The 27,824-nt window shown below is 45.5% G+C and overlaps 1 protein-coding gene across 1 annotated transcript in view; it reads right to left on the bottom strand.

Annotated features, from left to right (window-relative positions):
- Positions 1-27,824, bottom strand: part of LOC120995148 (mitogen-activated protein kinase 14-like) — a 386,582-nt gene that overhangs the window by 93,913 nt on the left and 264,845 nt on the right. Inside the window, 1 exon segment of the mRNA XM_040424160.1 lies at positions 5,121-5,192. Within this exon segment, the coding sequence (XP_040280094.1) occupies positions 5,121-5,192 (72 nt within the window).

Here is a 27,824-nt window from a genome sequence, read left to right as displayed (position 1 = left end):
ATTAGAATGGTCTGGATAAGAAAAAGCATTTTAAAGTTATTATCACATAAAGTGACATGTCAGATTTGCAAAATTAGGCCTTGTCCTGAAGGTGAAAAATGTCCTGAAGGGGTTAAAAAGCCTACCCAATTATACATATGTTTTTTCTATCAATTCTATCCTTTTAAAAATAATTATTTTCAGCTGTGAATTTAATTATACTTTATAATGCAAAGTAGAGTTGTTGCGATACCAAATTTTTGATTCGGTTTCGATACCATGAAAAAGTATTGCGATACTCGATACCATTCGATACCACGCGAAAAAAATAAACAAAAAAAGCCACGTGCATTCCTCATTTTTAAAAATGGCGAATCGCGCAGTTTTTATTTTATTTTTTCTGTTCCGGCATTCACCACCTAGATTTTTTTTTTATATTTTAATAGTTTGGACTTTTCTGACGTGGCGATGTAATATGTTTATTATATATTTTATATGTGAAATTGGGAAAAGGGGGGTGATTTATACTTCATATTTTAGTGTTTTTTTTTTTTTCACTTTTTATTTAATAACTATTTTCCCCCTTAGGGGCTAGAACCTGGGATCTTTCATCCCTTTTCCTATTCACCCTGATAGATCTCTATCAGGGTGAATAGGACTCCACACTGTCCCTGCTGCTCTGTGCTTTGTGCACACAGCATCAGGGATGTTACCATGGCAACCAGGGCTTCCTGGCTGCCATGGTAACCGATCGGAGCCCCAGGCTTACACAGCTGGGGCTCCGATCAGAAGCTGCCACTGCACCACCAATGAGGGGGAGTGGAGAGGTCCCTGTGGCCACTGCCACCAATGATTTTAATACTGGAGGGCTGAGAGGGGCCGGCGCACTGTGCCACCAATGATTTTAATGGGATGGGGGGATTGAGGGGGGGGGGGGGCACACTGCACCACCAATGATTTTACCCCTTTATACAGGAGGCGGGTACTAGCAGATCAGCGGCAGTTAACTGCCGCTGATCGCAGCTCCCTGTCAGGGGCAGGGTGCCGGCAATGCGATTCTGCTGCCGGCACCCGCCTCCTGTATTGTGTTAAAGACTGACTTTCACTATCAGGCCACACAGAGCGGCGCCCAGCGATGTCTCAGCACTCACCATTTAGTCCTGGGCGCCGCTCCGTTCGCCTGCAGTGCCCCATTACTGTCTCCTCTCCTGCTCCACATGCTGCTGATTACTATCGGAGCGATGGGAGGAGACATCAGCTTCACTAGTGGGCGTTCCTTCTCCCTGGCTGTAGCGCTGTCCAATCGCAGCGCAGGAAGAAGGAACGCCCACTAGTGAAGCTGATGTCTCCTCCCATCGCTCCGATAGTAATCCTATCATTGGTGGCGCAGTGCGCCCGCCCCTCCTCCACCCCCTCTCTTCTCATTGCCGCCCCTCCTCCACCCCCTCTCTTCTCATTGCCGCCCCTCCTCCGCCCCTCTCTTCTCATTGCCGCCCCTCCTCCGCCCCTCTCTTCTCATTGGTGGCAGCGGCAGCAGCACAGGGGGAGGGAGGACAGCTTCCTTCTCCCCGTGCTGCTGAGAGAGAACATGAGCGCGCCGATAGCAGCGCGCTCATGTTCAGAGATACTAGACTGCGCAGAAGCGCAGCCCAGTATCGAAAAAACGGAAATCCCGGTATCGTATCGATACCGGGACAAAAGTATCGATTGGGTATCGAAATTTCGATACCCGCAACAACCCTAATGCAAAGTCAGTCCCATAGACCATTCAAACTCCTATACTTTGTGCAATGATGAGGAAAAGGGGACTCTAGACCCTAGTTCTAGTAATCAGTGGCGATTTCAGCAATCATAAATTTATCATTTACTGAAGCCAGTGAGCTCTGAACGTGACAGAACAAGAAATGCAGTCATGAGATTGCCAAAAGTAATTCCACACAAATATCTAAGAATGTTTTAAACTATTCAACATCCTGTTAATTCACATGAGTAAACAGAGGCAGAACACAGCCATTTAAAAAGATATTCCACTAAACACAGTTGAAATTGCTACTCGATATGGCAAATACTTTGAACTAGAAACACAGGAATGCGATTTCCTAAGGCCCTTTGCAGATGAGCGTATCAGGATTAGGTCCGGATGCGTTTTGCACGCGCGTGATAAAAAACTGACCTAGACCCAAACCCAGACTTCTTCACTGAAGTTCGGGTTTGGGATCGGTGTTCTGTATGTTTTATTATTTTCCATTATAACATGGTTATAATGGAAAATAATTGTGGGGTTAAAAATAAAATGTAACTCACCTCATCCACTTGATCGCGCAGCCGGGCTAGTCTTCTTTCTTCTTCTTCTTTGCAGGACCTGGCTGGGAAAGGACCTTCGGTGAGGTCATCGTGGTGAGCGCGGTGACGTCAGCGCAGGTCCTGCTGAATGAAGATAGAAGGTTCTTCTATCTTCATTCGACAGGACCTGCGCTGACGTCACCGCGCGATGACGTCACCTAAGGTCCTGTTCCAGCCAGGTCCTGCAAGAAGAAGAAGATGATGAGCCCGGCTGCGCGATCAAGTGGATGAGGTGAGTTACATTTAAAAAAATAATAATTTAACTCCATAATGGACCTTTTACTTCGCATTTTGAATTAAAGAATGCTATTTTCCATTATAACCATGTTATAATGGAAAATAATAAAGAAAATAGGGTCCCGGGTAACTCTTCCCTCGTCTCCTTAGCAACCATGCGGGAAAACCACTTTAAAACTTGGATCTGAACTTGGCTTGGCACTCACTGGTACCTTGGAACTGAAGCCAAGTTCGGATCCAAGTTTTAAAGTGGCTTACCATTTGAAAAATCAAATACCGAAGTTTTTCAACGAAGTCTTGCGTGATTTCGCAAATAACTTACTTTGCCTCATCGGAGGCCTTATATTTTTATCAGTACGGAGACGGATCTGTGTACAGTATTGATTCGAAGTTTTGAGTGAAGCGACCAGATCTAGAATACGAAGCTCACTTCGCTTATCACTAGTTAGAACTAAATCTTATCTTCTCTATTTGCTAAAATCACCCTAAAACATGACCGTTCTATTCAGAATAATAGAGTAGTCTTTAAAAGAGTTGTCCCACAAAAAAATATTCTACCGTTTTCAAACAGGCACCTGGATCTGAATACTTTTGTAATGGCATGTAATTAAACATTTAGTATAGCCAATAATTTAGTCAATAAAACATCTGTATAGCGCCACCTGCTCTTTGTTCTTTTTCTTATTTCTTTGTGTGGCTCACTGAGGACACACATGCTCAGTTTCATCCTTCAACTGCCTCCTGAGCTGTGATAGGGAGAGAGTTGTAGCAGAAAGGGTACGCCTCCTGAGCTGCAACAGAAAAGATACTCCCCTTGAGCTGCCAACTTGATATAAATCTAGCACAGCAATGAATGGGGAGATCTCTGGATCCATGTGAGGTACAGGTCTGGTCATGTATTATATTATATTTTTTGCATTAAATCATGTGATAACCCATTTAAGTCATTGGCAAATATATATATTTTTTTTTACGACAGTTCGGTTTTATGGCAGTTCAGTTAGTAATTTACCTGCAGCAATTTCGACAGAAATTGATCTGACTGGACAAAAATTTGTCAAAGCTACCTTTTCACTAGCAGACACAACTGACAATTAGGGCTGTTTCACACAAGTGAAATTCTGAATTATATATCATGAATTATAATGCTATGTGTCTCTGCTTAACCTATATTGACAGCTTTATGTCACTATGATTTAGAAGAAGTAAGGTCAAGCAGAGGCACATAGCATTATAAAATCAGTATAATGCTGTGCACCACTGAAAGTCCAGAACGGAGGATCACGCTCATACACAAAGGACTCTCTCATGTGAAACAACCCTTATCAAAAATTAACAGTTCCTTCCCAATAACTACCTGCACACTACAGGAGGTACAGAAGATCTGCTGGCCAGAAACAATGATTTGGGTGAATGCATTAGTGATGCTTTAACCTGGTGAACAAGTTTGTTCACTGGGTAATTGGCAGTACATTTACATAGGGCAATTATCGGGGAGAAGTGTTCCCAGGAACCCTCCTTCCTGATAATTGCCCTGATCAATGGACCGCGTAAAGAGGCTTTAGAGAGGGTTGTCTCACTTCAGCAATAGGCATTAATTTAGAGAAAGTTAAAGTGAACCTGTCATCGGGATTTTGTGTATAGAGCTGAGGACATGGGTTGCTAGATGGCCGCTAGCCCATCCGCAATATCCAGTCCCCATAGCTTTGTGTGCTTTTATTGTGTAAAAAAAAAAACTACGATTTCATGCATATGCAAATTAACCTGAGATGAGTCCTGTCCCTGAGAGGAGTCCAGCGTGAAGGAGCCCAGCACCACCCCGCATCCTCAGAATCTTCTCCTTGCTCCCCGACGTCAGAAAGCTAGAGCGCCGTAATCTCGCTATGCGCGAGCTAACGCATGCGCAGTGTCGTCAGTGTTCCTTCCCTGTGCTGGCATCAGCCTCGGGGAACAAACTGCGCATGGTCTAGCTCGCGCATTGCGAGATTACGGAGCTCTAGCTTTCTGACGTCGGGGAGCAAGGAGGAGATTCGGAGGATGCGGGGCGGTGCTGGGCTCCTTTACGCTGGACTCATCTCAGGGACAGGACTCATTTCAGGTTAATTTGCATATGTATCAAATCGTTTTTTTTTACACAATAAAAGCACACAGAGATATGAAGACTAGAGATTGCGGAAGGGCTAGCGGCCATCTAGCAACCCATGTCCTCAGCTCTATACACAAAATCCCGGTGACAGGTTCCCTTTAAATCAAAGGGATTACATTATACACTAGTTTCCATGGTTACGACCACCCTGCACACTATAGGAGAAAGCGCCTTTTTTCTATAATGGGCAATCATGATCACTACTGATGGATTGCAGGGTTGTCATAACCATATAAATGAGCAAGGAAGGAATATGGATTATAACAATACATTAGTAAATGGCTTGTATTAACTTTGTCTATATGATGAAGGCCATTTACTGAAGTGAGACAACACCTTTAATGCATAATTGATTTGGATGGAAGGAAAGGGTGTCAGAGAACAATCAAATTAATTTACATTATTTAAAGGATACGATCTGTGCCTGGAAAAAGGGTTCGACCTGTTAGAAGCTCAGCCATTATACAGCCCACAGACCAGATATCCACTGAAAAAAAAAAAATACAGATCCATAAAGAGCATGTTTGCAAATAAGAGGAAATATATAAAAAAAATACATGTCCATATTCTCTATTAGGGCAGAGAAGAATTAGCTGTACTGAACTAGAATGGGGTAATTACAGCAAGGAACAGCTGGCAAATTTGTGGTAGAAATCTGAGAGTCACCCCTAGACTTCTGCAACAGAGATTTGAGCGAATACACACAGGGTATATATATATATATATATATATATATATATATATATCAAAAATGTGCCCAGCTCAAGCTATTCCTTACCTTTATTTTGCCCTAGAAGGCATACAGTAGGTCGCCCCCTACTATATCGATGACCTATCTTCAGGAAAGTTAATTAATATAGAAATCCTGAAAAACACCATTAAAGTCTTTTAATGGGGCGTAGATTGATCTGTTTTTTTTTCTGTCACTTTTCTAAGGTTTCCGTCCCACAGTTTTTTGCAGCATTTAAGCTAATATCTGGCTGCAGCCGTTTCTTAAAAATAAATGCAAAAAATGTCTTTAAAAATAAATAAATGATAGATTGTATGCTCTTGCAAGCAGAGCATTTTTCATTTTAATTGTTGACCTGTTTGAGGCTATGTTATTCATGACTGTTCTTGAATCCCCTGATTGTAAATAGCCGCGGAACATGTTGGCGCTATATAAAAAAATGTAAAAGATTATATGCTTTTAACCACCATTATAGTGACAAAGATCACACAGAAAAAGTTTGGTGTTCATCTCAAACATTATATATTTTAATATATTTATGCACTAAAACTGCCATAAATAAACTAATTATCCTCTCCTATTGAGCTACATATACCATTGCAAATGATAAAGCACAGGATGCCTGCAGCCACCACTAGGAGGAGCTTAGTACAGCTACAACAGAAATCGATTCATTTGACTACGTCAGAAAGCAGCAAAAGGGGTTTACTGCCAGGTCTCCCTTCCACTATGTAATAAAGTATTGAGGCACTCAGGTTGAGATTTTTGCAATTCAAGTGAGGTTTATTTCATAATCTCTGCATCATCCATTTGCCCATGGTATATATAAGCGTCAACAACAAAATATTTCTGACCAGACGTTTCGGTCACGGTGGACCTTCATCAGTGGTCATGTTATCTGGAATAATATCGGATACATGTTCAAATGGGTTTTGGATTTGAACATGTATCCGATATTATTCCAGATAACATGACCACTGATGAAGGACCACCGTGACCGAAACGTCTGGTCAGAAATATTTTGTTGTTGCCGCTTATATATACCATGGGCAAATGGATGATGCAGAGATTATGAAATAAACCTCACTTGAATTGCAAATATCTCAACCTGAGTGCCTCAATACTTTATTACTTTGATAAACGGCATAACAAGCCCTTGATTGGCAACGGTGACACCCTTGAACAGAGTGCGGTTCCTCACTTTACTACAGATCCCTTCCACTATGGGCTCCATTGCATTCACGAGGTCTGTCTGCATGGAAAGAATGCCATTGAGCGTGTATTCAACTGTAGTTACTAGTATTACTAAAAACACCAGAATAAACACTGTAAAAAATACAAATGCGACACAACAGTCATACTGTGAAATTGAATATATCAGACAAAAGTAAAGTATGCACCCAAAATTCAAGTTTTAATTAAAAGCATTACTCAATATGTTGTACAAAAACAATAGCAAAGTATCTTAGATTTTGAGTATCAGAGTAATTTTTGGCACATTTATAATTCTTTTGACATGCAGAATTGTTACTGCACTAAAGAACTTATGGAATCTTTAACTTTGTGAACATATAATACTTGATCCATAGATTATTCATGAGGTGTCATATGTGGTCATACTATCACTTTGTGGCTTGACAATGCTTCTCGATACAGGCTTTGTATTGACATCTATTTGCATAGCAATAGTTGTAGGTGCCGAGCATTTGCCTCAACACCGTTTACAGTGCCCCACTGATACGTTCATAGGATGTTTACTGTATTCTAACACATGGACATGGACCGCTTCCAGATGCTCAGTACTTTGTGAAGACTGCCGGTGGCTGTCCATCCATTCGGAATGCAAGTTGCGCAATAAATTCAATTTTTTCACATGTATTTTCACTAGACAATGGCAATGTATTTAAAAACCTTTCACGCACGGTCACTGCTGTTGGACTGCAGGGTGATCATAACCCTTGGATACGAGCAGTATATAATGTGGTAAAAAAATGAATCAAGTCAGCAAATGAGGCAATATGGACAATCACAATGCATTAGTAACACTCTTGTATTAACCTTGTGTACATAATAAATGTAATTTGCTGAAGCGAGACAACCCTTTTAACCCACTTGACCAAACCTCACAAAGACTTAACCTCCTAACAGTCATGTTAAAATTGGAAAAACTCTGTGTGTGCGTCTGCAGTAAATCTTGTTAGCGCACAACTCAGGGACACTTGCATTTTTAACCCCAAATCAATTTTAGCCTTGAGGACCAATAATAATTTAGCCCTTTTGTGTTCTAGCAGTCATAACTTCAATTTTTTCGTCAAAATTTTTTTTTTTTTTTTTGCGGGATTAGCTGTAGGTATTTTAGGAACTTTTGGGGTATATATTGTGTATTAAATAACTTCTTTTATTTTTAGGGAGAAAGATTAAAAAAACAGCAATTTTGACATTATTTTGTGAATTTATTTATGATGTTCACTGTTGGGTAAAAAGAACGTAATTTTATTATGTGGGTCAGTACACTGATTGTAATAACACATTTCTATATATTTTTACTATTTTTCCTTTCCTCCAGCAGTCCGTCAGCTCTGCAGCTGCTCCCTCATTCTCCTCCAGACTGACAGGGAGGGGGGCGGCTGCTTTATCTACTCATATCTCTGGTTCGGTATTGTTGAAAATCTGGCATTCCAAGCTTTCAGACAATACCAGAATGACAGCAATATGTTCAGTACAGGGGAACATGTCACTGATAGAAATCAGGATGCTGTGACTACAGCTGAAAGTAAAAGCAGGTTTTACCCACGATTATTCCCGGCTTGATTTTTCCTCTGTTGTTTGGACTTTAGCTGTCATTCTGGTCTTGTATGAAAGCCTGGAAAAGGCATGTTTCTAGCTTCTACCATTGAGAGGATAGCAGCATCTAAAACAGCCCTCCACTCTCTGCCTGAGCCCAGCTCGGGCAGAACAGTTAAGTCCTTTTCCCGCTTCCCGAGCTGGACTCTGGCAAAACAGTTAGGTGGTTAAAGATGTTTTCTCACTTTAGCAAATAACTTCCTCTACATAATAAATGCTAATAAAATCCACTTACTAATGTATTGGTATTATCCGTATTGCTTCCTTTGCTGGCTAGGTTCTTTTTTTTAATCACATTAGACACTGCTTGTTTCCATGGTTACGGCCACCCTGTAATCAAGCAGTGGTGTTCATGCTTGCACACTAGAGGAAAAAGCGCCGGCCTCTCTGGTGACAGGGACGGTGGAAGCACAAAGCTAGTGCTTTTTCCTAAAGTGTGCAAGCACAGCCACCGCTGTTGGATTGATGGAAAACTGAATCCAGCTAGCAAAGGAAGCAATATGGACAATCACAATATATTAGTAAGCGCCTTGTATTAATTTTCTCTACATGATAAATGCCATTTGCTGAAGTGACAAAACCCCTTTAATGACCAAGCCAGATTTTAGAAATCTGGCAAGTGTGACAATCACAAAATAACTCATGTAATGTATTGCACATCCCATTGCACATGAAATGGCTTTTTTCCCTCATTTTTTTTTAAACGTATTTCCCCCTTTTTTAACTGCAATATGTCACATATATACATACTATACAAAAATGTTATCAGATATATATTTCCGTGTTTACTTTACTTTAGAAGAATGTTTGAAATACGTAACATAGTACATAAGACCGAAAAAAGGAGATTTTTTGTGAAACTCACCTGTAAAATCATTTTCTCGTCTTTTCCATTGGGGGACACAGACCATGGGTATAGCTTAGAGGTATTAGTAGGAGGGACACTATGCAAATATAAAAGAGAGCTCCTCCTCCTCGGGCTATACCCCCAGGCTCCACCAGGAGGAACTCAGGCGTTGCAAAAGCAGTAGGAGAAGGAGACAAGAAAAAATAATGGAAGCCATCGGACCAAAGCCCATGAGGTCCAACCACAAACAGAACTGAACTGAAACCCCTCCTGCAACAGGCAGAATGGGTGGGAGCTGTGTCCCCCAATGGAAAAGACGAGAAAAAGATTTTACAGGTGAGTTTCACAAAAAATCTCCTTTTCTCGCACTTTTTTCCATTGGGGGACACAGACCATGGGACGTCCCAAAGCAGTCCATGGGGTGGGAAAAAATATCAGCACCGCCAGGGGGAACGTCCAACGGTCAAACAGGAACCACAGCCTGCAAAACCCTGCGGCCAAAGACAGCATCAGCCGAAGCCAGCGAATGCAGCTGATAAAACTTCGTAAAAGTATGTAAGGACGACCAGGTGGCCGCCTTACACAGCTGAGATGCAGAGGCACGATTGCACCTTGCCCAGGAAGCTCCCACCGCCCTAGTGGAGTGAGCGGTAATCCGAGCCGGGGGAACCCTACCATGAGCGCGATAAGCCGCGGAGATAGCCGAGCGGATTCATCGGGCCACAGTGACCTTGGAGGCCGCCAGACCCTTAGGAGGTCCCTCGGGAATCACAAAGAGGGAGTCTGAACAGCAGACGGAGGCGGTAGCCGTCAGATACACCTTCAGGGCCCGGACGACATCCAGGGAATGGAGAGCGCGTTCCTTGGGGCTTGCCGGAGAAGGACAAAAGGAGGGCAGGACAAGATCCTCGTTAAGGTGGAAGGGAGAGACCACCTTGGGCAAAAAGGAGGGAACCGGACAGAGCACCACCTTATCCTGGTGAAAAACCAGAAAAGGCTCCTGGCAGGAAAGTGCGGCCAACTCAGATACCCGCCTGATGGAAGTTATGGCCACAAGGAAGACCACTTTCCAGGTGAGAAAAGTCAAGGAAACCTCCCTCAGAGGCTCGAAGGGGGCCGTCTGGAGGACGCGCAGGACCAAGTTGAGATCCCAAGGAGGTAAAGGGGGGACGTACGGAGGGACCGAATGTGCCACCCCCTGAAGAAAGGTCCTCACAGGACCCAGGAGAGCAAGGGACCTCTGAAAAAGGACGGCCAGAGCCGAAACTTGACCCTTCAGGGAGCTCAGCGACAGTCCCAACTCGAGTCCGGACTGAAGAAACGAGCGCACCGTCGGGATGGAAAAACGAAGGGAAGGAAACCCTGAGTTCTCAAAAAAGGCAAGGAAGGCCTTCTAGGTACGATAGTAAATCCGGGAGGAAGCCGGCTTCCTCGCTCTGATCAAGGTTCTAATCACCGAATCCAAGAACCCCTTCTTCTTCCGGATGGCGGTTTCAACAGCCACGCCGTTAAACGAAGCGACTGTAAATTCCAGTGGAAGAGTGGGCCCTGAGACAGTAGATCTTCTCTGTCGGGAAGAGGCCATGGGGCGTCCGCCAGCATCCGAGCCATGTCCGAGAACCATGTGCGGCGAGGCCAATCTGGGGCGATGAGAACGGTCGGAATCCCTTCCGCCTCGATCTTGCGTAGAACCATCATCGGCAGCAGAGGAAGTGGAGGGAAGACATAGAGGAGGCCGAAGTCCTGCCACGGAGACACCAAAGCGTCCCCCCCGTACGCCTTCGGATCCCGGGTGCGAGCCAGGAACACCGGGAGCTTGTTGTTGAGCCTGGACACCATCAGGTCCACATCCGGACGGCCCCACCGGCGGCAGACGTCTTCGAATACATCCGGATGCAGAGACCACTCGCCTGGATCCACCTTGTTGCGCCTTAGAAAGTCCGCTGTCCAGTTGTCTACTCCTTGAATGTATACCGCTGACAACGCCAGAACGTGAGACTCCGCCCACAGCATAATTCTCCTCACCTCCTGCATCACCGCCCGGCTGCGGGTCCCGCCTTGATGGTTTATGTAAGCCACAGCCGTGGCATTGTCCGACTGAATCCTTACCGGGCGGCCGGTAAGAAGAGGAGTCTAATGGGAGAGGGAGAGGAAAATCGCTCTCAGCTTCAGGATGTTGATCGGGAGGCGAGATTCCGCTGCCGACCAAACCCCCTGAACCGTGCGGGACAGGAGAACGCCGCCCCAACCCAGGAGGCTGGCATCGGTGGTGACGATCGTCTAGGAGAACGGGAGGAAAGATCTTCTCGACGTCAGGTTCATAGGGGACATCCACCAGGGAAGAGCCGCCCGTACCCGCTGAGACAGGCGGAATGCGAGCGTCCAGAGGGAAAAGATCTCCTGTTGGAGCAAACGAGTGTGAAACTGGGCATATGGTACAGCCTCGAAAGAGGCTACCATAAGACCCAGGACCCGTATGCACTCCCAGATGGAGAGACCCGAGGAGCGCAGCAGGTGCGACACTGCCCCCTGGATCTGGGAGGACTTGGAGACTGGAAGAAACACTTTGGCGGCCAAGGTATCCAAAACCATCCCCAGAAAGGAGAGCTTCTGGGACGGGAGGAGAGAGGATTTTGGGAAGTTGATCAGCCAGCCGAACTGTTCCAGAGTCTGAACAGTGATCCGGACGCCTTCCTCGGCCTGCGGAAGCGAGGGGGCCTTTATCAGTATGCCGTCCAGGTAAGGCAGCTCTACGGACGCGAGGAACTCCCCTGGAAGAAGAGAAACAATAACGGAGCGGAGGGATTCCATTCGAAACCTCCGCACCCGCAGAAACTTGTTGAGCAGCTTTAGATCCAGGATCGGACGCACCGACCCCTCCTTCTTTGGGACCACGAACAGGTTTGAATAGAAACCTGTGCCCTGTTCCTCTGGGGGAACTGGGGTAATAACACCCCGGTCCAGAAGGGAGGAAACTGCCATCAAGAGGTCCGAGGCTCGGGCCGGATCCCCCGGAACGCGAGAAGGGAAAAAACGTTCCGGCGGTCTGGACGCAAATTCTATCTTGTAACCTGATGTTACAATTTCTAGAGCCCATGCGTCCTGAACATGAGCCCTCCAAACCTGCTGATAAGAGAGCAGGCGGCCCCCCACCACGAGGGGTGGGGGCGCCCCTTCATGAAGAAGACTGCTGGGAGCAGCAGGGCGGGCCGACTGTGCCCTCTGGCGCCAGGAGGCTGGGGCTTGAAGGAGGGCTTATTGCGGGAGTCCTGAGACCCCCCAGCGGAGGAAGAAGGCGACGTCCTACTAGACGAGAAGCGGCAAAAGGACTGGTACCGGGAGCCGGAGAACCTGGTCCGAAAAGTGCGCTTGGACCTGGGTTGGGGAAGAGGAGTGCTCTTTCCCCCAGTGGCGGCAGAGATGAACTTGTCCAGCTGAGCCCCAAAAAGTCTGGAACCCCCAAAGGGGAGATTAGCGAGGGAACGTTTGGAAGAGGCGTCGGCGTCCCACACCTTTAACCAGACCTCTCTGCGCTGAATGACCGAGATGGCTGAAATGCAATGTCCATGGAAGCTTCGCAAAGGAACTTAGAAGCCTGAGACATCTGGAGAACCAAATCCAGTATGTCAGTAGAGGCATCTTGTTCCGCCAGGTCTTGGTAGTGGCACTGCAACCACACCGAGAGGGCTCTGGCCACCCATGCTGAGTCAAAAGCAGGTCGCAGGTACGTGCCTGCCAGTGAGAAAATGGACTTGGAAAGAGAGTCTAGGCGCCTGTCTACAACGTCCTGCAAAGAGGAGCCGTCTAAGACAGGGAGGGCCGTGTTCTTGGCTAATCTGGCCACCGGGGATCCACCTTGGGGGGAGAAGACCACTTCTCCACACTGTCAGCCGGAAAAGGATAAAGCGTATCCATGCGTTTGGTGGCAGAGAACTTTTGATTAGGACGGTCCCAGGCCCTGGATATGACCGCGGAAAATTCCTCATGGACAAGAAATGCGGCAGCTTCCGGCTTCTTGGGCGGAAAAAGGGCGAACTCCTGACTAGTGGAAGGAGGAGAATCCCCTTGGAGATTAAAAGTGTCTCGGACAGCCGCCACTAAGTCAGCCACCATGGTGGAGAGCTTAGGCGAGGGGTCCCGCTCCATGACCTCATCCGAGCCGGACAATTCCCCTTCAGACTTGCGCTCCCTAGGAGGGGGGGGGGGGGAAGAGTCCTCTGTGGGAACCACTGAGAGGAGATGGAGTGGTTGGCGCCACAGGATTGGAAGCTGCCATACGTTCCATAAAGGACATGGCTGCCTTGGCGACTAAGGCCAAATCAGCAGCCGCGCTGGACATGGCAGATGCCCAAGCGGGAACCGCAGGCTCCGCAGGGACGGGGGGGGACTGGACTGGGCAAGAGAAGGAGGAGAAGGATGATCCTCTCCAGGGGCAGGGCAGGAGGCACAGATACCAGTGACAGAAAGTGGCAGAAGACACTTCATACAGGACCCCATTGGGATCTGAGAAGAGGTCTTGGCAGATTTAAGGGGGGCCCCAGGCTTAGGCATGATGGCAACCACAACCAGATGCAGCAAGAAAAAAGGGCTAAAAAGTCCTACCACCCAGGCAACAGCACAGACGTCCACCGGAGGAGCAGAGAGCAGCCAGGAGCTTCTCAGGAAGCGGGGGAAGACGCCAGAGCGAAGCGCTGAGGCTCCACCCCCAAGACGCGTCAGAGGCGCGAAAAGAGCGTGCGCGCCTGCTTTATGAAAAAAGACGTCCGTGCGCCGAAAAGCGCGTGGCGGGGGTTAATGAAGGCTGGTGGTTGACCCCAGTGTCGGAGGCCCTCAGAATAAGCGGGGGGCCCACCGCTGGTCGGGAGCTGTCGGAGAGAAGACTCCGCCCCTAATCAGGGTCGGTGTTGCAGGCACCGGCGGTTGCAGAGAAAAGCAGTGATAAGAGTCCCAGCAGGGAGATAATCATGGTATAGTGCCTCCAGATGCCCCTCCAAGAACGAAACACCCATCTCCCAGCTCACTCAGGCGGCCCATCCATTCCCCAAGATATCAGTGTCAGGAAGTTGATCAGCCAGCCGCCACCAGATCCCATGGGGGGGAAGCAGAGGGGAAGCCATACTTATCTGCTCCTGCAGTCTTCTCCCTCTGTTCTGTACCAGCAGGGCTCACCTCTTCAGACATCTGGATGGAGGGCAGCAGCAGGTGACCCAGGAGCTGGTGGGACGCCGGAGCTAACAGGTCGAGCCCGGATCCGCTTGTCTTCTTGGGGGAAAATGGAGGCAGCCAGGTAGCGTCCAACAGGCGGAGGCGGGCACTCCACGGGGGACCAGGAAAGCGCTATGCCGACCTGTGTCCCCATCTAGAAAGAAAATAACAAAAGGAGTAGAATCAATAAGTGTCATCCTCCTTCACCAGACCACTAAGCAAAGACTGAGTTCCTCCTGGTGGAGCCTGGGGGTATAGGCCCGAGGAGGAGGAGCTCTCTTTTATATTTGCATAGTGTCCCTCCTACTAATACCTCTAAGCTATACCCATGGTCTGTGTCCCCCAATGGAAAAAAGTACGAGAAAAGACATTTGTCCATCCAGCTCGGCCTGTTATCCTGCAAGTTGATCCAGAGGAAGGCAAAAAAAAACCTCTGAGGTAGAAGCCAATTTTCCCCACTTTAGAGGAATAAAAAATTCCTTCCCGACTCCAATCAGGCAATCAGACTAACGCCCTATATCAACGACCCCTCTCTAGTAGCTATAGCCTGTAATATTATTAGCGCTCCAGAAATACATCCAGGCCCCTCTTGAATTCCTTTATTGTACTCACCATCACCACCTCCTCAGCAGAGAGTTCCATAGTTTCACTGCTCTTACCGTAAAAGAATCCTTTCTATGTTTGTGTACAATACCGTCTTTCCTCTAGATGCAGAGGATGTCCCCTCGTCACAGTCTCAGTCCTGGGATAAATAGATGATGGAAAAGATCTCTGTACTGACCCCTGATATATTTAACATATTAATTAGATCTCCCCTCAGTCGTCTTTTTTCTAAAGTGAATAACCCTAATTTTGATAATCTTTCAGGGTACTGTAGTTGCCCCATTCCATTTACTTTAGTTGCCCTCCTCTGGACCCTGTCCAGCTCTACTATGTCTGCCTTGTTTACAGGAGCCCAGAACTGTACACAGTACTCCATCTGTGGTCTGACTAGCCATTTTTAAAGTGGTAGGACTATGTTCTTATCACGGGCATCTATGCCCCTTTTGATGCAACCCATTATCTTATTGGCCTTGGCAGCAGCTGCCTGACAATGTACGTGGTACTTTTTTCTTTATTGCTTAGAAGATTTTATTTAATTTTTTTACTTTTAAACACATTTTTAAAATGTTGAAATACAGTATGTTTTTCTACACCAAACCAAGTTTGCGTGGGTGCAAAGGTCTCAAAGATTGAAAACCCCCAAAGTGAGAACATTTTAAATAATAGATCCCTTAACACACTTATCTAGGGGTGTAGAGAGTATTTTGGTCCCAAAGTTTTTTTTTTGTAGAAATTAATGAAAAACAAGTTTAAAAAAATATATTATTATTACACTCACCGGTAATTTGGTTTTCCAGAAGTCCATGACAGCACCAGCAGATAGTGTCCGCTTCCCAGGACAGGAAACTCACAGGTATAAAAAAAAAAAAAGGAGCCCCTCCATCCAGTGGTTTTCAGAGACAAAAGAGAGCACCTCCACTTCCATGGATTTGTTCCATTCGTATAATGATATACAGCTACTCCACCCCCCTTTATTTTTTTCTCTGCACACCTCGTAAACCTCAACTAAGATCCATTAAAAAAAACAAAAAAAAAACAGGGTGGGAATTAGAAGGTGCTATCATGGACTTCTGGAAAATCAAATTACTGGTGAGTGTAATAATAATTTTTCCCATCGTCCTATGACAGCACCAGGAGAGATACCAGAGCAGAGATAAGAGAATTCAGGGTGGGACAACAGATAAAGAGATCAAGCCTATATAGAGTTCATAAAAAGTTAGAGCAGAAGACCATGTGGCAGCTTTGCAAGTATCAAAATTGATGCATCTGCCTTCTCTGCTCAAGAGGTAGATACTGCTCTCTTTGGTGTGAGCTGACCATCCAGTAGGTATTGGCTTCTGTAAGGAAACATAAGCTAAACAAATAGCCTGCTTAATCCTTTTAGCCAATTGACTCTTACTAGCAGACTTTCCTTTGTTTGGGTCTGAAAACTGAACAAACAGGATGAAGACTTCCTCCAATCCTTAGTAGCACTCAAGCGAATACCGACCTTCTGACATCCAAACATTTAAACTCTACCTCCTTCAGATTTTTTGGGCTGGAGCAAAAAGATAGAAGAACTACCTCTTGGGCCTTATTATATTCTGATACTACCTAAGGGAGAAAAGCCGGATATGGTCAAAGAGTGACCCTGTCTTCTTGTATGAACATATACAGGGGGCTGATGGACAAGACCTGGATTTCCCCTATCCTTCTAGCTGAAGTAATAGCTAGTAGGAAGACACATTTAAATGTCAACCATTTAATAGAAACATCAGAAATAAGTTCAAAGGGTTCTTTCATCAAGCTCTGTAATCCCAGGGGGATACCTTAGAGACTCTAGCCGGAATCCTTCTAACAATGGCCTTACAAAATCTTATGAATCAAAGGGTGTGAGGCTAGTCTGGTGTCAAATAGAGCACTCAATGCAGCAATTTAAACCAATTTGCTTAGAGAGACCCATCACAACTCCCTTCTCAAGAAATTCTAGAATCTTATGAACATGCAATTTACATGATAGTACAGGATCACAAAGAAAGCAAAGGAAAGAAGGAAGACCAGGTTCTGGCATATATATTTGTGGTTATCAACTTTCTACTCTTTAAAAGAGTAGAAATAATATCCTCTGAGAACCCCCAGTTAACTAGAAGTGACTGTTCAATATAAAGCCGTTAAGTGCAGGCCTTTTACTGGGGAGTGAATGACTGGACCTTGGCTCAAAAGATCCAGGATTTCCGGGAGTACCCATGGTTGCCTGTCTGATAGGAGTCTCAACCATGTGAACCACGCCCGACATGGCCAAAAAGGAGCTACCATGGTTATTGTTGTCCTGTCGTCTCTTATCTTTTTCAATACTTTGGAAATTAACTGAAGAGGAGGAAATGCATAATGAAGGTCACTGTCCCAAGGCTGCAGGAAAGTATCTACTGCTGTGGTGGACTCCCCTGGAAGCAGGGAGTAAAATCTCTTAACTTTTTTGTTCGCTCTTGTAGCAAAGAGGTCTACACAAGGTGTCCCCCACAGCTTTAATATCTGGGGGGAAAAAACTCCTGATTCAATGACAATTCCCTCTGATCTAATATATGGCAGCTCAGAAAATCTGATCTCCAGTTGTCTACCCCTCCGATATGAAGGGCTGAAAGGGACAGAACTCTTACATTAAAAGGAAAAAATCCAGGTGGCTATCTGTTCTAATTCCCTGGACCAGGTCCCTCCTTGGTGGTTCACATACTGTAGGCTACTACGGAACCATTATCTGCTAAGACTCTCAAATGTCTGTTCTGGAGTAAAGGCAGAGATGCCTGCAATGCCTGTAGTATCACCATCAGTTCTTTCAAGTTTGAAGAACTGAGCCAGGTTGAACTGTCCCAGGAACTCTGAAAAATTATGTCCTGTATATGAGCACCCCAATCACTTGGACTGGCATCTGTTGTAATTACTATAGGGATTACTATTCTCCAAGGGACCCCCCGGCTCAGGTTCTCTAATTGAAGCCACCACCGCAGTTATCTGCATGTTCGAATGGATATCAAAATGTACTTGTCTAAACCCTTCAGATTTCCCTACTAAGCCTGAAGGATTTCTCACTGCAGATGTCTGGAATGAGCTTGGGCCCACTGAACCACTGGTTTGCAGGTAGTGTCCCTAAAATGGACATTCCTTTCCTGATTGACACACAAGGTTTTTGTATAATCATTTTAATTAATAACCTTACTTTCCGATTTTTTTCTGTGGTCAGAAAGGATCTCGGAGATGCAGAGTCCAGTAAAATGCCCAGGAAACACTATCTTCTGGGGAATCATTTTGGATTTTGCTATGTTGACTATCCAACCCAACATCTCCAAAATCCATATTACTTGTCTCATTTTAACAAAGCAGGACTGCTCTGATGGGGCTACAATCAAAAAATCGTCCAGGTACGGTACAAACAGAATATTCTTTTCCCTCATATGGGCTGCCATCTCTGACACTAACTTTGTAAAAATGTGTGGTGCCATGGAGATCACAAACGGTAGTACCTGGAACTGAAAATGCTTAAATTTCCCTTTCATATAGGGCCACTCTTAGCAATTTCGGGTGTGCTGAATATATTGGGAGATGATAGTAAGCATCTTTTATGTCCAGAACCACCATAAAACAGTCTTTGTACAGAAGATCCCCCACAGATGTCATTGTCTCCATCTTTAATTTCCTGTACACCAAGGACTTGTTTAGTCTTTTCAAGTTTATGATGGTCCTGTATTCTCAGTTTTTTTTACCAGCAAAAGATTTTAATAAAAACCTATTCCTTCTTCTGATGCTGGACCGGGAATAAGTGCACCTTTCTTGGTAAGTAACTCTACTTCTTTCTCCAATGCCCCTTGCACCGCCTGGCCTACTTCTGTTATATAAAAAATCTGTTTGAATTCTAGCCGGAACCCTTCTTCTAGAGATTTTAGAATCCAGGCGCTGTTGGAGATCTTGGCCCAAGTGGGGAGGAAGGTTTTTTTTTTTTTTATCAGATCTGTTTCTTAACTTTTTTTTTTTAGCATACAAAGATACACAAAATACAAACAGTACAAAAAAGTACAAAACGGTGGAGAAACCACCCCACAACATAAACCCTATATCCTCCCTACCCCTCCGTGCAGTCCCCGACATATCAGCCATTCCCAGACAGATTAGAAACCTCTAAATGGCAGCATTCGTGTGAGCAAAAGAGCCTTAGTAGCGAGCCCTGGATGTGCAATCCAAGCATTCCATTGTTTCTCAAATTTCTTAATATTGCCTCTTTTCACATATACTTTTCATTCCATATAAATCATTATTTGCCACGTTTATTAATTCTGTTATCCCTGGAGAAGATGATTGTAGCCAATACTTAGCTATGAGTTTCCAAGTTAAATATAAGATCTTGCTAAGCGCCAACTGTATTGTATCTGTGGTAGGAATAGCCATTACACAACCCAGGAGCCCAACCCTGGGGACTTTCGGTAGTGTAACATCATAGACTTCTTCCAAAAAGGTGTAAACTGCAGACCACAGACCTGTGAGAGCCGGACATGACCACAACATATGAGCCGTATCCGCCTCAAGATGGTTACATCTAGGACAACTAGCATCAGTCCGAACAGCCATTTTATATAGCAATGGAGGTGTCCTATACACCCTATGTAGTAAAAATAATTGTGACCTATGCTGTGCTACCAACAAAGTGACCGAGTGTAGGCCAAAACATTTTCCCACTAAGTGTCGGATAGGGGACCCAACATCTACTTCCCACTTATCCTTCAGCCCCTGTAAAGGGTCTCCAACACACTTTGGCAAGAGATCCCCATAAGTAAAGGAGATCAGTGTTTTAGATGTAAGGGCCAGAACTATCCTATCATAGACCCCAGTAACAGAGATGGTTAAGTGTGTCATGCGCCCCTGAGACTTAATAGAATGCCGCAGTTGGGGATACTGATAAAACACTGAGTGTTCCAGTCTAAATTCAGTCTGTAAAGTCTGAAAGGTTTTAAGCGTGTCATTATCATACACATCTAGCCATCTCAAGGCATTCTCCAGTGACTCAAATACAGTGGGATGCGAAAGTTTGGGCAAATTTGTTAATCGTCATGATTTTCCTGTATAAATCATTGGTTGTTACGATAAAAAATGTCAGTTAAATATATCATATAGGAGACACACACAGTGATATTTGAGAAGTGAAATGAAGTTTATTGGATTTACAGAAAGTGTGCTATAATTGTTTAAACAAAATTAGGCAGGTGCATAAATTTGGGCACTGTTGTCATTTTAGAACTAATTATTGGAACTCAAATTGGCTTGGTAAGCTCAGTGACCCCTGACCTACATACACAGGTGAATCCAATTATGAGAAAGAGTATTTAAGGGGGTCATTTGTAAGTTTCCCTCCTTTTTTAATTTTCTCTGAAAAGTAGCAACATGGGGGTCTCAAAACAACTCTCAAATGACCTGAAGACAAAGATTGTTCACCATCATAATTTAGGGGAAGGATACAGAAAGCTGTCTCAGAGATTTCAGCTGTCTGTTTCCACAGTTAGGAACATATTGAGGAAATGGAAGACCACAGGCTCAGTTCAAGTTAAGGCTCGAAGTGGCAGACCAAGAAAAATCTCGGATAGACAGAAGCGTCGAATGGTGAGAACAGTCAGAGTCGACCCACAGACCAGGACCAAAGACCTACAACATCATCTTGCTGCAGATAGAGTCACTGTGCATCGTTCAACCATTCGGCACACTTTACACAAGGAGATGCTGTATGCGAGAGTGATGCAGAGGAAGCCTTTTCTCCGCCCACAGCACAAAAAGTGCCGCTTGAGGTGGGCTAAAGCACATTTGGACAAGCCAGCTTTATTTTGGAAAAAGGTGCTGTGGACTGATGAAACTCAAATTGAGTTATTTGGCCATAACAAGGGGCGTTATGCATGGAGGAAAAAGAACACAGCATTCCAAGAAAAACACCTGCTACCTACAGTAAAATATGGTGGTGGTTCCATCATGCTGTGGGGCTGTGTGGCCAGTGCAGGAACTGGGAATCTTGTCAAAGTTGAGGGACGCATGGACTCCACTCAGTATCAGCAGATTCTGGAGACCAATGTCCAGGAATCAGTGACAAAGCTGAAGCTGCGCCGGGGCTGGATCTTTCAACAAGACAACGACCCTAAACACTGCTCAAAATCCACTAAGGCATTTTATGCAGAGGAACAAGTACAACGTTCTGGAATGGCCATCTCAGTCCCCAGACCTGAATATAATAAAAAATCTGTGGTGTGACTTAAAGAGAGCTGTCCATGCTCGGAAGCCATCAAACCTGAATGAACTAAAGATGTTTTGTAAAGAGGAATGGTCCAAAATACCTTCAACCAGAATCCAGACTCTCATAGGAACCTACAGGAAGCGTTTAGAGGCTGTAATTTCTGCAAAAGGAGGATCTACTAAATATTGATTTAATTTATTTTTTTGTGGTGCCCAAATTTATGCACCTCCCTAATTTTGTTTAAACAATTATAGCACACTTTCTGTAAATCCAATAAACTTCATTTCACTTCTCAAATATCAGTGTGTGTGTCTACTATATGATATATTTAACTGACATTTTTTATCGTAACAACCAACGATTTATACAGGAAAATCATGACGATTAACAAGGTTGCCCAAACTTTCGCATCCCACTGTAATGAGGTAGTCCGCAGGGCCACCTCCTACAGCTTGGCAGGATAAATCATGGAATACTGCACGCCTAGTAAGCATAAGCGCCTCTTTATATCCAGGAACTTGGCCATTCCTCTTTTGAGCTTCCATGGAGTAGTTCGGGAAAAAGGAGCCCTTAGCGCCATTAATCTCTATATTGGGGCGCTCTTGGCCTTTCCTCAAAATCACATCTCTGTCCTGGTAATGCTGCACTTTAATGAGCACGAGTCTAAGTGGGCGCCCAGGAGGACCAGGTCAGGTAGGAACTCTATGTGCGCGTTTAAAGGCAAACAGGTGGGATAGTGTGTCTTTTCCAAATATATTCAGGAGCCATGCTTCAAAATATGTGGTCAGGTCTGAGCCCTCTGAGTGTTCCGGGACCCCCACTAACCGTACATTATTGCGACGCAGCCTGTTTTCCAGGTCATCAGTCTTAGCAAACAGGGTCTCCATTGCCTTAGAATGTGTCACAGAGTCTTGTTGAAGCAAAGGGAGGGCATTCTCCAACTAACCAACCCTGTGCCACTTTTTGGAGGCCATGACGAATAATAGAAATATTTTCTTGAATACCCCCGACCCGGTTATTCAGATCAGTAAGGGCTGTACGGCATTGTTGAATAGCCTTGAGGACATCAGTAAGGGTAGGCTCCTTATCAGTCGGGCTCCTCAGCAGAGAGTGGCCGTTTAGGGGTGGGAGGCCGAGGCCCAGAAGATGCAAAGTCCAGAGCACATAAGGCAGCAGTAGGCATAAATATCTCCTTATCTATCTGAAGTCTGTCAGTAGACTCACCATCTGCGGCAGCATCAGGTGATGGAACTTGGGCAAACTGCTCTAGTCTGGCTGCAACCTCCTTCTGTTTACCACAGGCTCTTCCCGTGCTCCATCCTCAGCGCCATCTTGGATTTCTGCACCGGTCTCTCCTCCTGTTTTGAAGCGGTTCCTACAGTTGACCATCATTAATTTAGCTCCAAACACCGGGCGGTAAGAAGTAGAAGGGTTATACAATTTGTAGTGGGTCAAAGAAAATCAGGTCCAGGTGGTGTAGTTGATAATATCAGAATAATTGTAGCAGGAGCTCCACACCATGCGACTGATCACAGCGCGCTAGACCATGCCTCCCCAGCGGGGAGGAAGTTTGATAATCTTCCTCACACCCTGGCGTCATTGAGGTTTATCAATTTGGCTGGGTTCTGATCTTTAAACAAGAAACTCTTTGCTCTAGAAGTAGAAAACTTCCATCGGATATCCTTTTTATTTGGGCTTCTTTCTTTCTCTGTTCTTGAAAGCTAGAAGGAAAAAAAACCCTTTCTCCTATCTCCTGCCTTCTCCAAGATATCATCAAGAGAAGATCCGAATAAACACATGCCCTCACATGGAACATTACAAAGACGATTTTGTGACACCACATACCCCGAACAATTCTTTAGCCATAAGGCCCTACGGGCTGAATTAGCCAGCGAGGGTGTGTGGGCAGATAATCTAAATGCATACGCTAAAAAAAATCCACTGCTTTAGAAAAACCTGGAATGGATTCTAATAACTAATCCCTAGAGGCTTTATCCCTAATTTGTTCTTCAAGCTGCCCAACGCATAAAATGAGCGCTCTAGCTGTACAGGTAGCTGCAATATTGTGTTTAAAGGATGCCCCCGCTGATTCCCATGCTCACCTCAGAAAGCTGTCTGGCTCCCTGTCCATACCATCTTTTAATTGTCCCAGATCATTAAAGGGCAGGGAAGATCTACAGGAGACCTTAGCTATGGGGACATCAATTTTTGGCACACGATCCCAGGATAGTGAATCTGCCTCGTCAAAGGGTAATGTTTTACAGAGGAAGGGTGGTCTTAAACTGCTGTATGGGCACATAGCAAGGCTCAGAAGGGAAATAGCAGAATATGGCTTTTGGTGAGCAGATTTCACTGGAATAGTTTTTCCGGCGCAATGTCATTTTTGAAGAGACCCTAAGGTACCCCTACAGTGGAAACCCCCAAAAAGTGATTCCATTTTGGAAACTACACCCCTCCTGGAATTTGACCCCGGTTTGACCCCAAATTTCATATACAGGTGCATCTGAATAAATTAGAATATCAATGAAAAGTTCATTTATTTCAGTAATTCAATTAAAAAAGTAAAACTAATTCTATAGATTTATTACACATGAATCTATTTCAGTGATCTATTTCAAGTGTTTATTTATTTTACTGTTGACTATTTTGGCTTACAGATAATAAAAAGACAAAAGTTAATATCTCAGAAAATTATTATATATAAGGCCAATTAAAAAAAAGTGATTTTTAATACAGAAATGTTGACGTTCTGAAAAGTATGTACAGTATATGCACTCAATACTTGGTCAGAGCTCCTTTTGGATAAATTACTGCATCAATGTGGTGTGGCATGAGGATGATTAGCAGGTGGCACTGCTGAGGTGTTTTGGAAGCCCAGGTTGCTTTGATAGCGGCCTTCAGCTCGTCTGCATTGTTGGGTCTGGTGTTTCATCTTCCTCTTGATAATGCCTTATAGATTCTCTATGGGGTAGAGGTCAGGCAAGTTTGCTGGCCAATCACGCACATTGATACCGTGGATATTAAAGGGAACCTGTCAACTCAAAAACGCATATAAAACCGGCATCATTACCTTATAGTAGCCCCCAGTCTGTTCATAATCATATGTTTGATTTGGTAATCTGATGCTGATTTGCTTAAAAAAACAATATTTTAAGCGCTATCTTGCCAGTCAAGTCAAGGGGGCAGTGGCTTCCTTGCTTCAAATCAAGGTAAACACACCCCCTAACCGTCCCCTCTCTTGTTTGATTGACACGATCCTGTCTCCGGCTGCCGCTGTTAGCTGGCTTTCAGCAGCGCACCGCGCATGCGTGAGACTTCTGCGATCCCAGCCACACTTCAAACATATGATTATGAACAGACTGGGGGCTATTATAAGGTAATGCTGGCGGCTTTATATGCGTTTTTGAGGTGACAGGTTCCCTTTAAACCAGCTATTGGTACTGTGGCAGTGTGGACAAATGCCAAATCCTCTTGGAAAATGAAATCATCATCTCCTTAAAGCTTGTCAGCATAGGGAAGCATTAAGTGCTGTAAAATTTCCTGATAGACAGCTGCGCTGACTTTGGACTTGATATAACATAGTGGACCAAAACCGGCAGATGACATTCCATCACTTTCTGTGGAAACTTCACACTGGACCTCAAGCAACTTGGATTTTCTGCCTCTCTCTTCCTCCAGACTCTGGGACATTGATTTCAAAATGAAAGGCAAAATTTACTTTCATCCGAAAACAGGACTTTAAACCACTGAGCAACAGTTAAGTCCTTTTTCTCCTCATCCTAGTTATGTCCTGGATAGATCTGTGCGTAGTGACTCTTGAAGCACTGACTCCAGCTGCAATACACTTCTTGTCTTGTCTTTCCTTGACAATCAATTCAACGCCGCCGCCTTTCTACCACACTTTTTCCTTCCACTCAACTTTCCATTAATATGCTTCGATACAGCACTCTGAACAGCCAGCTTCAGCAATGAACTTTTGTGGCTTACCTTCTTTGCAGAGGGTGTCGATGACTGTCTTCTGGACAACAGTCAAGTCAGCAGTCTTCCCAATGATTGTGAAGCTTACTGAAACAGACTGAGGGACAATTTAAAGGCATAGGAAACCTACAAGTCTACAATATTGACCTCTTTCACAATATTCTAATTTTCTGAGATATTGACTTGGGTTTTCATTAGTTGTGGGCTATAGTAATCAACATTAAAAGAAATAAACGCTTTAAATAGATCTCTCTGTGTGAAATAAATCTATATATCAGTAACCTTTTTAAGCTGTTCCGGACACATGACGTACCGGTACGGCATGTTGTCCCGATACTTAAGGACACATGACGTACCACTTGGCGGGCGGTGATCGGAACTCGGTACCTGCTCAAATCATTAAGCAGGCACCTTGGCTAAATGCGTAGGGAAGTCCTGCGACCCCCCCCATGTCGGCAATCGCAGCAATTCAGACCTGCGGTTTGCTGCGTTTCCGGGTTATTCGGGTCTCTGGGGACCCGATAACCCGAAACAGGATGGTGATCGGTGGTGTGATAATACATCACCATCCTTGGATCCTGAGTGGTGATGGTGACATCACCTCTCAGGATCGCTCTCATTGGCCGGCTGCAGGGGCGGGAGTTTCAAATTACCGCAGCGCTCCTCTCCTCCTCCTTTTGTGTCCGGGAGCCGAGCTGCATGTCGGATTGCCGCAAGGATCATCAGAGCCAGCACTCCAATCTGTGCCCCAGCACCCCCACCTGTGCCCCAGGTAATTAGGGAAAGGCTAGGGACAAGTTAGATTAGGCAGGGACATTACTGATTGCATCACCCTAAATCGGGTGTCTGGGGTCCACAGCACAGCTGTGTGACCCTATACCCCCCAAGGGGTGCTGAAGCTTGCCCCCTGCACACCCCAGCGCTGATCAACTTCGGACGGTTGATCAGCGATTTAGATTTAAATTTTTATTTTCTTTCACATTTTTGGACCTTTTTTAAGGTAGTCTTATTTTTTTTGTGTGTGTTAGGTTTAGGGTGAGTTCGCGAACACCCGTGCCCCCATACACACCAAATAAAGATTTACACGCACGCACATACACACGCAAATACACACTCCCCTATGGCCCGCCAGACGTTCTCGGCCGAGGAGGCAAACGCCCTGCTTGCCTCAGAATCCGAGAGTCCCAGTGAGGACGAGGATGACCCCACGTTCCTTTTGTCATTCTCGTCCTCCTCATCATCTAGCAATGATGATGAGCCCCCAAGGCGGCAGAGACGCCGCCAGGCGGAGCAAGGGGACCGCCATGCTAGGGACCCTGTGGCCCATCCTAGTACGAGCAATTCTGGGGCTCGTACTAGTTTTCCGGCCCACCAGTTAAATCTACCGGAGCCCCCTGCCGTGAACTTGTCTGGTATACCATAGAGCGTTATGAGCCCGTGATTCCTGATTTTAAAGGCCAACCAGGAATCCAGATTTCCACAGTGGGCTTCACTGAATACGACTTTTTTAGTCTTTTTTTTCAGTGACCACTTTGTTAATCTGATGGTGGAGCAGAAGAACCTGTACACTCAACAGTTCGTTGCTCAGCACCCGGGCTCCTTTTTGGCTAGGCCCGGTGGCTGGACCCCGGTCAGTGCAGCCGAGATGAGGACGTTTTGGGGCCTCGTGCTGCACATGGGCCTAGTCAAGAAACCTAGTGTCAGGCATTACTGGAGTGGGGACGTCCTCTACCAGACCCCACTTTACAGTACGGCCATGACACGCTCCCGGTTTGAGGCCATCCGGAAATGCCTGCATTATTCATATAATGCAGCATGTCCCTCCCAAGGTGATCCTGCCTATGACCACCTGTACAAAATCAGGCCGGTCATAGATCACTTTGGGGCCAAATTTGTACAGGCCTATGTACCTGGAAGGGAGATCAGGGTTGATGAGTCTCTCATTGCGTTCAAGGGGAGACTCATTTTCCGCCAGTATGTTCCCTCTAAGCGGGCGAGGTATGGCGTGAAGCTGTACAAACTTTGTGAGAATACCTCAGAGTACACTTACAAGTTTTGTGTGTACGAGGGGCGATATTCCCGTATTCAACCCCAGAATGTCCCCCCACTCTGGGTGTTAGCGGGAAACTTGTGTGGGACCTTATGCACCCACTGCTAGATAAGGGTTACCACGTGTACGTGGATAACTTTTATACTAGTATCCCCTTGTTCCAGTTCCTCGCCGCCAGATCCACGTCCGCTTGTGGGACCGTGTGGAAAAATCAACGCGGCCTCCCTACCCACCCCCTTCAGGTGCCTATCCCCAGGGGTGAGATCCGTGCCCTTACCAGTGGAAACCTGTTGCTGGTCAGGTATAAGGACAAGAGGGATGTCCTTGTACTGTCCACAATTCATGGTAACGGCATCACCCCTGTCCCTGTGCGAGGTACCGCGGCAACGGTCCTCAAGCCCGCTTGTATCGTCGACTACAATCGGTATATGGGAGGAGTTGATCTATCTGATCAAGTCCTCAAGCCATAAAACGCCATGCGCAAAACCCGGGCATGGTACAAAAAAGTTGCGGTCTACTTGGTGCAGGTTGCCTTGTACAACCCTTTTGTGCTGTCCCGGAGCGCTGGCCACACAGGGACATTCCTTCAGTTCTATGAGGCAGTCCTCAAGGACCTGATCT

The sequence above is a fragment of the Bufo bufo genome, chromosome 3 (genome assembly GCF_905171765.1).
Source record: "Bufo bufo chromosome 3, aBufBuf1.1, whole genome shotgun sequence".
Lineage (NCBI taxonomy): Eukaryota > Metazoa > Chordata > Amphibia > Anura > Bufonidae > Bufo > Bufo bufo.
Note: the sequence above shows the minus strand (reverse complement) of the source record. Positions and strands in the feature narration are given on the sequence as shown.